This window comes from Triticum urartu, chromosome 1 (assembly GCF_003073215.2).
Source record: "Triticum urartu cultivar G1812 chromosome 1, Tu2.1, whole genome shotgun sequence".
NCBI classification, from domain to species: domain Eukaryota; kingdom Viridiplantae; phylum Streptophyta; class Magnoliopsida; order Poales; family Poaceae; genus Triticum; species Triticum urartu.
This window is the reverse complement of record NC_053022.1, coordinates 65623817-65632076: the sequence shown is the minus strand read 5'-3', so window position 1 is coordinate 65632076 and position 8260 is coordinate 65623817. Positions and strand designations below refer to the sequence as shown.

At 38.6% G+C, this 8260-nt stretch overlaps 1 protein-coding gene across 1 annotated transcript; it reads left to right on the top strand.

Moving 5' to 3' along the window:
- The first annotated feature begins 5417 nt into the window (after positions 1-5417).
- Positions 5418-6974, top strand: LOC125547715 (1,4-dihydroxy-2-naphthoyl-CoA thioesterase 1-like). The gene is made up of 3 exons (XM_048711520.1): positions 5418-5713; positions 5827-6018; positions 6625-6974. The coding sequence occupies exons 1-3, from the start codon at positions 5537-5539 to the stop codon at positions 6775-6777; spliced, it is 522 nt and encodes a 173-aa protein (XP_048567477.1). The 5' UTR covers positions 5418-5536; the 3' UTR covers positions 6778-6974.
- The last annotated feature ends 1286 nt before the right edge of the window (positions 6975-8260 follow it).

Here is an 8260-nt window from a genome sequence, read left to right as displayed (position 1 = left end):
TGCCGTTGATTTTTAATCTTTCAATTATGAACACAACAGATGGATGATGATGATGATAGGATCCTCCGAGCGCGATGATTGTACTGATGGCGGGGGTATGTGCGACAACCCTCACTTGGAAAACGACAGGTCCTTCTCCCTCACGCTTAAGGAGGCCTTCGAAAATTTTATGGTATGTAACTTAAGCGACACGTATTTCTTACTAATTAAGCATGGCTTAAGATTTTTTTCTTTAACGTGTAATTTCTGTTTTTATAATTCGACTAGTGCATCCCCTGCTATACAAGATCTTATGTCCTAAAGAAGTTATCTTTCGATGAGATGGAAAAGGTGGATACAAAGAAAGCTCACCTTAAGACGAAACATGGTTTCATTTTTAGGTTAAGATCTTAAATGAAGTAGGTCACACACATTTTGGTTGTTCAAATTGGGGAGGATTATGCAAGGCTTAAGGATTTGAGGAGGGTATGAAAATAACCTTCAATATTGGCATTCCTCAAGATGATCCTGAACATGATAAAGACACTTGGGTGGATCTCAACATGATTCCAATTCTACCTCCGTGTGAGTTTGTTAAACAAATTATTTAAAAATAGTTGTTATTCACCCCTACTTAACTTGTTTATTTATAGTTGATAGCTTATTTTCTTTCTTCGAGAGATACATGGAAGGTATTAAACGAGACCTATTACACTGTTGACTTAGAGCTAACTTGGGAGGAGAAGAATTCTCTTGTCTCCTTTGTTAATGATGTCCTGACTTTTATGAGCATTTATGGAGCTGACTGGAATTATACAGGATACGATACATGCCACTAGTCCACGAGTTGAGCGATGCTAGCATTTGTGCAAATATCATGATAAGATTATTTTTTTACTATTATGTTATGTCACTAGTCCATTTTTTCATACATTCTTATTAAGTAAACTTACATTGCTAACTCTACTACTGTGTTCTTGAATAGAAGGTCTCGAATGACAATTGTTTGCATACAGTCATGGACTAGTTTCCAACATGCATACTCGACTGAATGTCAAACAAATGGATGCCTCAAAATCAAAGGATAGAGACAAATAGTGAATGAGCACATGCCACAAATTAGAGACCAGTGGATCTCTATGCTCCATAATGGAGATGAAGTTTTTTTCCTGTTTTATTCTATTTTACCTAGGAGAGAGGAGTAGGTTCTAGTACTTGTCATGTGCTCGGAAGTTATTTACCTAGGATGATAACAATTAGCTAGTGGTGGTTAACTTATGATGATGATGACGATGATGATGATGAGACATTGTTATATCACTATGATGATGATGATGAGTTGTCATATCACTACAATGATGATAAGTTGTTATGTCATTTCTAGTGTATAAAAATTTGTATAAGATTGTATAACCACAAAATAAATATAAAAATAAAATACACAGATTTAATAATGATGTGAGGTACTATACCCAGCGCTAAAGCTAGTTAGTAGTAGCACGGGATAAAACACACGCTACTACTAGCATAAGTAGTACTAGTAGCATGGGTCCACCAGCGCTACTACTAGCCAATTAGTTGTAGCGCGCTAGCAGTAACCCGTGCCCTGACCTTTACCCTGTATCACTACTAGGATTATCCTAGTGGTGCAAAGTAGAGGTACTGAACTTGAACCAAACACCTGAGCCATTATGGGCGTGCACATCATCAGTGGAACGAGAGTAATATATACTTGAGTGTATGGCACATCTCGTTATTGTTGTACGAGAATTTAAGATAGTGTTTGGGCTAGGGTGGCATGCCAATGCCATGGTGACCGCTTGAACTGAATGCGAGTGGTGTACTGGATGCTTTGGTGTACTGGAGTATGTCGTTGTTAATTCCAAGAAAATACTATTCTGCGTGTGGGTTGTCCGGTAGCTACCTAGGGCGAATCCTATTTGACGCTGCAAGCCCCGGTTATTACTCTTTCTGCAAACCGTCGCCTCTAGCCTTGTTTATTGGGCTCGGCCCATTTCTCATTTTCTTCTGTTTTCAGAAACGTAAAAAAAAGTCACGAGCACAGAGGTTTGAATCAGGACACCTTCGTTGTGAGGGCAATGCTCTAACCATCACGCCATCATCCCGCTCATGCAAACTTCGCTTCTATTCTTATTTAGTTCTCTAGTTCATTTTATTTTTTGTAATCCTTCTCTATTCATTCTTTTTTGTTTTCTTTAATGCGTGATTTTTTTTCAAATTTCGGGAACCTTTTTTCTAAATTGATGCAAATTTTCAATTTTATTATTTTTTAAAAAATGATGAACTTTTTTTAGAAAATCGATGAATATTTTTTTCAAATTTGATGAACTTTCTTCATTTTTTTGAACTTTGTACAAATTTGATGAATTTTTAAATTTGATTATTTTTTCAAATTTAATGAACTTTTTTCAAAATCAATGAACGTTTTTTGAGAGTCGATGAACTTTCAAATTTGATGAAATTTTGTTTCAATTTTTTTAGAATTGATGAACCTTTTCACAATTTTATGAACTTTTTTCATTAAAAACTCGACTTTTCCAAAAAATAGCTCAAAAATATAAGTGGTATTGTGTAATAAATAGCGCGACACTTATGGTTCTTAAAGAATTCGCGTTTTCTATCAATCACTAGTCTTCCGATGGTGTAGTCATTAGCTGAACAATCCTGAAATGTAGCGGCACGAGTTTGAGTCGTCGTTGTGGCACAGTGGCGGTGCCAGGATCAAAACCTTGTGATGTCAGGTTTTGTACTAGCGAATTTTTGTAGACAAATTAAATAGGAACACAAAGGATTGTAATTCCTTTTTAAAGATAGTTAGTATTTCAAATTTATTATCAGTGTTTCTTTCAATGCATTATTTTTGAGCTATTTTAATATTTTAATTATAAATGTATTTTCGAAAAAGGTATACATTTGCAAGTACTATCGTCATAGCTTATTATCTTTGACCATGTTCATGTTTTTTTTGCTGATACATAGATTTGAGATATATGAAATGGCGTTTGAATTAAAAAAAGACACAATAAAACTGAATGTGAAAAAATGTTCGAACAAGACAACTAGAGTAGATGGGCAAGCGTAGAACATCTGACCTTCGGAGACAATGCTCATGGAATAGATTAAACGAATACAGATGTAACTAGAGGCTCAACATCTTGAGAAAGAAAATACATGATTTATATAAGAGCTGATGATTTTTAGATTTAACTCTTGGCGATTGCGGAGTCGAAAAGAAGCAAGAGACTGGTACAAATGGAGAATAGACTTCGGTACTATTGCATGTCCTCAAGTATCCCACATAAGTGTGTATTTCCTCAAAATTTCATATATTTAGACCAATATCTAATGCTATTTCTATAGTTATTAGGACTTCCATTGCAAATTTGCTTTTTTTTTCCAGCCAAAAGTTACCCAACACAGATGACCAGTTGGCCTGTTTAGGCATTTTTAGAAATTGTTTATTCAGCAGCTCAGTACCCATACATGGGAGTACTTGACCTGTGAAATTCATGTGTAGTCAGGTGACCACACAACCAAAACGTGGCTTCGCCACTGTTGTGGCATATCTTTTTGAGATACCGTTGTGGCATATTTTTTAGTTCTTTTTTCGCGAGACAGTTTACTGCTCTCTTAGTCCGTGGGCCAGCCCACTTGGCGTTGCTTCCGCGGCGCCGAACGTGCCGAATAGTGTGCACCCCGAACATACTGCATTTCATTCTGTGCCGGCCCAATACCTTCCTCTCGCCACCAATTTGGGGAAAACCTACCCAAAATCATTTTCAAATATATAGGTATTACTTTGGTTTTTATTTCTTTGTTCATTGTTTTATTTTTCCATATTCATGACCATTTTTCAAAATCATGAACATAGTCCAAAATTTGAGAATATTTATGAATTTAAAGAATATTTATTAAATCTATAAATATTTTTTCAAAATCAAGAACATCTTTGAACTTTTGGAATATTAATTAAATCCATGAATTATTTTGAAGTTAGCGAAGATTTTCATATTCCTGAAAAGTTTTTAGTAATTTTTTAATTCATGAATATTTTTTAGTGTGAACATTTTCTAATTTCAGGGGCGTTCAAAATTGTTGAACTTTTTCTAAAATTCATGTTTTTAAAAAAGATTTGTGATGGTTTTTTAACATTTTGGAATACTTTTTATAATTTTGTAAACATTTTTAAATTCATATTTAGCGCTTAATACATCACTTATAAACTTCTTTGTGCATGGCACACACCCTCCCTAGCACCTTTATGTAAAATGGGGAAAACTTATGTAGGGTTGCATTTTTGTGAAGTTTAAGCCTACATCATCCAGTTTTGAAGCTACTAGAAGCTTTTGGTTGGGGTTTTTTCTATTGGTTTTCTGTTTATTAATATTATTTTATTTTTCTTTCATTTTTTAAATCCATGACTTTTTTTTCAAACTCGTGAGCTTTTCCTATCTCACAACCTTTTTCAAATCTGCGAACATTTTTTGTCAAATTCATGGGTTTTTCTAAATCATGAATTTTTTTCCAAATCCTTGACAAATTTAAAATATGCGAACCTTTTTCAAATTCATGAATAATTTCCGAATTCACAAACAATTTGTCAAATCCAGTATCTTTTTAAAAATCCACTAACTTTTTATAAACTCGCAAACTTTTGTTCAATTTTATCATATTTTTTTTATAACTCAATGTGTCAATGGTCAGTCAAACAAGCGAAGGGGGTACGGCCCTAGCGAGCCAGCAACTCGCAATGGTGGGTTGGCCCATGCGAGAGAGGATTGTGATCCCAGTTCCTAAACCAGCGCTGAAGGCACTGACTAGGAGCACTCCAGGCTACTGCTACTTTTTTATATAGTAGGGCCATCACCAAGTTTTTTTAGGGGTAAACATGCTCACTTTATTGCTCAACAGAAAGTTGGACAAGAATTACATTAGGGTCATGTGGGCTTAAGAACCAGACATGACGCCCTTCTGAAAGAGAAAGATCATGTTTAGCTAGGGAATGCACCTCTACATTAGACACACAACCTTCATGAACCATAGAGTAGGAGCTGAACGTCGTAATCCGGTGTTGTATCTCTTTGATGGTGGCGGTGTTGTTTCCATTCGAGCCTTTACTTAAAATCAGAACCAAACTATTGCAATTAGTGGCTAGTTTTTTTTTAGGCAATCAGTGTCTAGCTTGATGTGAGTCAAATTGAGATCGGCCACTACTACCTGGAATATGGGAAAGGAATGCACATTGGACCAAAAGTTTTTTTTGAGACAAACATTGGACCAAAAGGTAAACGGGAGACAGCAGAGGTCCAATCAACTCTGTTTCTTCAACGTCTCTCTACCTGAGCACGATTCAGCCCAACTAAGGCCTTAGGCCCGCCAGACAGGACGATTTTGATGTCAAAAGCAAAAAAACAAAAGAACTCGCGAGGACGAATTCGTTATCGTCTTCCTTCCACGTCTTTATATCTGATGGCTCTTCTCCCCGTGTTCGAAGAGTACAAAAACAACCGCAATCCGCAATCGCGCAGGGATCCCGATGGCAGGCTCCGGCGAAAGCGCGAGAACTACGGCGGCGTCGCCTCCCGGACCGCCCCCCGGGTTCGGCGAGGGCGCCCCGCCGGACAACGCTCTGCACGCCCTGGGCTTCGAGTACACCCGCATCACCGGGAGCGAGGTCCTTGGCCGCCTCGCCGTCACCGAAACCTGCTGCCAGGTACGTGCGCGCGCCTGCCGCCGCCGCCGCCACCGGCCGTCTTGCCGGACCACGTGTGTATGTACTCGCGCCGTGATCGTCTTAATCAGTCGCTGCCGTCGGCGTGGTCGCAGCCCTTCAAGATCCTCAACGGCGGCGTCTCGGCGCTGATGGCAGAGTCGACGGCGAGCATCGGCGGGTACATGGCGTCCGGGTACCGGAGGGTGGCCGGCGTGCAGCTCTCCATCAACCACCTCAAGCCCGCCCGCCTCGGCGACCGCATCGAGGCCAAGGCGAACCCCATCCAGGTCGGCCGCAACGTCCAGGTAACTACAGTCTACAATCAAACACTATTTTATCCCCACACGAGACAAAATTCTTCCATACGCTGGTTCATCGTGCAGATCCCATTTTGTTTTCAAACGGAGTTCATCGCCCAAAATAAAAGATCAATTGATAAAAGCCAGTCTGCTACTGGCTTACTGCATCTGCAATTTGATTAGTCAGCTGCTGCATGTGGAAGGAATGGTCAAGATTCCGGGTTGGTTGGGCGTTACTAGTATAGAAAATTAAACGAGCAGACAGCAAGATGAGATGCACAAGTTTGACACTTCTGCTTGCCTCACAGGTCTTCTCTGGCGGCTAACACATTTCCCTTTTCAAACACACTAAAAGAAGAAAAATGTTCTGGGCAAGATAGTGACGGATGGGGTCAGATTAATTGCAGCAGTCCATGATTAACCATGAAATGTCCACGTATCATGCTGTCGGAATATACTTTGTTAAGACTCACTGAACTCAATCTACAATTATAGATGTGCATATGGCTCGTCTTCTATATTTTCCTTGTTTCTTCAGGTATTTCAGTTATTTGCACAATTTGTCAGTCAAAAGTGTCTGTATTTTCTGAAAAAGCATTGTAAATCTGACAGGTTTGGGAGGTCCAGATATGGCTGTTGGATCCTGCCACATCGGAGCACAAAGATTTGGTATCATCAGCAAGGGTTACCCTGCTAACCAACTTGTCAACACCAGAGGAAATGAAGATCTATGAGAAGGGCATCAAGAAATATGCAAAGCTTTAGGAACTGTAATATGTTGAGCACAATATATAGCAGTCCAACAAAAATTAAGTATATAAGTTGATATCCAAATCACTTGATCAAGAATGTATCACTTGCAATTGTTTGCAAATGTCCAGGACTACCGTGACAAGCATGTATCACTTGATCAAGAATTTTAGTCGAGAAGTGATGATAATCCAAGTAAGAATTCAGATATAGTGCTACAGATTGCATATCCCGCCTCCCTTTTTTTTGTCATCCAGTCTGACATCTTCCTACATCACTAGTCATCTTCCTAGATCAATGCACTGTGAGACTCTGCCCGCATAGTATCTGAAGGAAATAGAATCATGACAAACTTTTCTTTCGACCAATTTTTGGGAAACTAATGAAAAGCTACCCAAGTTTTAGGAAGTAGTTGATGATACATTTACCCGTTACGTCTTCTGCAACTACTTTTGACAAGTTATCAGCTGTTTTCCAACTGTTGCAGAGCCTATTGAAAAAGAAGAAAACATTTGCCATTCTACGAATTAGAAATCATTTATTCAGATAATTTACTCACTCTCCATGTCGGCAATGAGAAGATGGCCAGTTACAGAACTGAGCTTTTCACCTGTAATCAGGATCAGGGAAGTTCCACCAACTAGCACTCTGTTCAACTTTTAGAACGGGTTTTGACCGGAAGAAATGACAAGTGCAGAACTGATATGGAACTTAAACTTTGTACTACAGGATAGGGTGATGCTTGAGATAGCTGCCAATGAAGTAACATTGGGGTAGTATTACTGAACGGTCAATTCTACTTAAGGCTAGAATTTGTGCAGGTGTAACTGGAGCTAGGTTTGTAGTGCAAACAACCATTTCAGCACATGAGCACAATTGCAGGGTGGTGACATTATTCTTTCAAACGCAATCTTTGAATTGATGATGGTTTGTATAGAAAAGAAAAACCCTCACTTGCGAGCTTGAACAATCAATGACAGGGTAGAACAGACAAAGGAACAAGGAGGCCAAGTGCAGAGCAACTGAACTAAATAAAAGGGGCTCAATAGGAGATTGATACTGTAATTCTCAAGCTCGCCATCTAAAACTGATATCATCATTCTTAAGTCAAACATAGAAATAAGAACAATGTGTTAATGATGAGATCAGTTTGTATAGAATCATAAGAAAATTATGGCATCTCTCTAAGGCACACATAAAGACAGTTGCTGCAACTTGCTTTGTCACAAAGGAAAATCTTCTAGTCTAAGTGAAGCTCATACCACACTAGTAACTAATACTATCAATACTATCAATTACCCGCAAAAATAAAACTAATACTATCAATTAAAACTAGCACAATGCATACAATAGATCTTGAGCAACCAGGAGGTAACATTATTTACATACATGTTTAATTTGGTCGTAAACTTGAACCAGGACCAGTAAGACATTTGGCTTTGCCTCTATCTCTTGATAGGACCAAAGCCGTAGATTCATGAATGATCGCTAACGATAT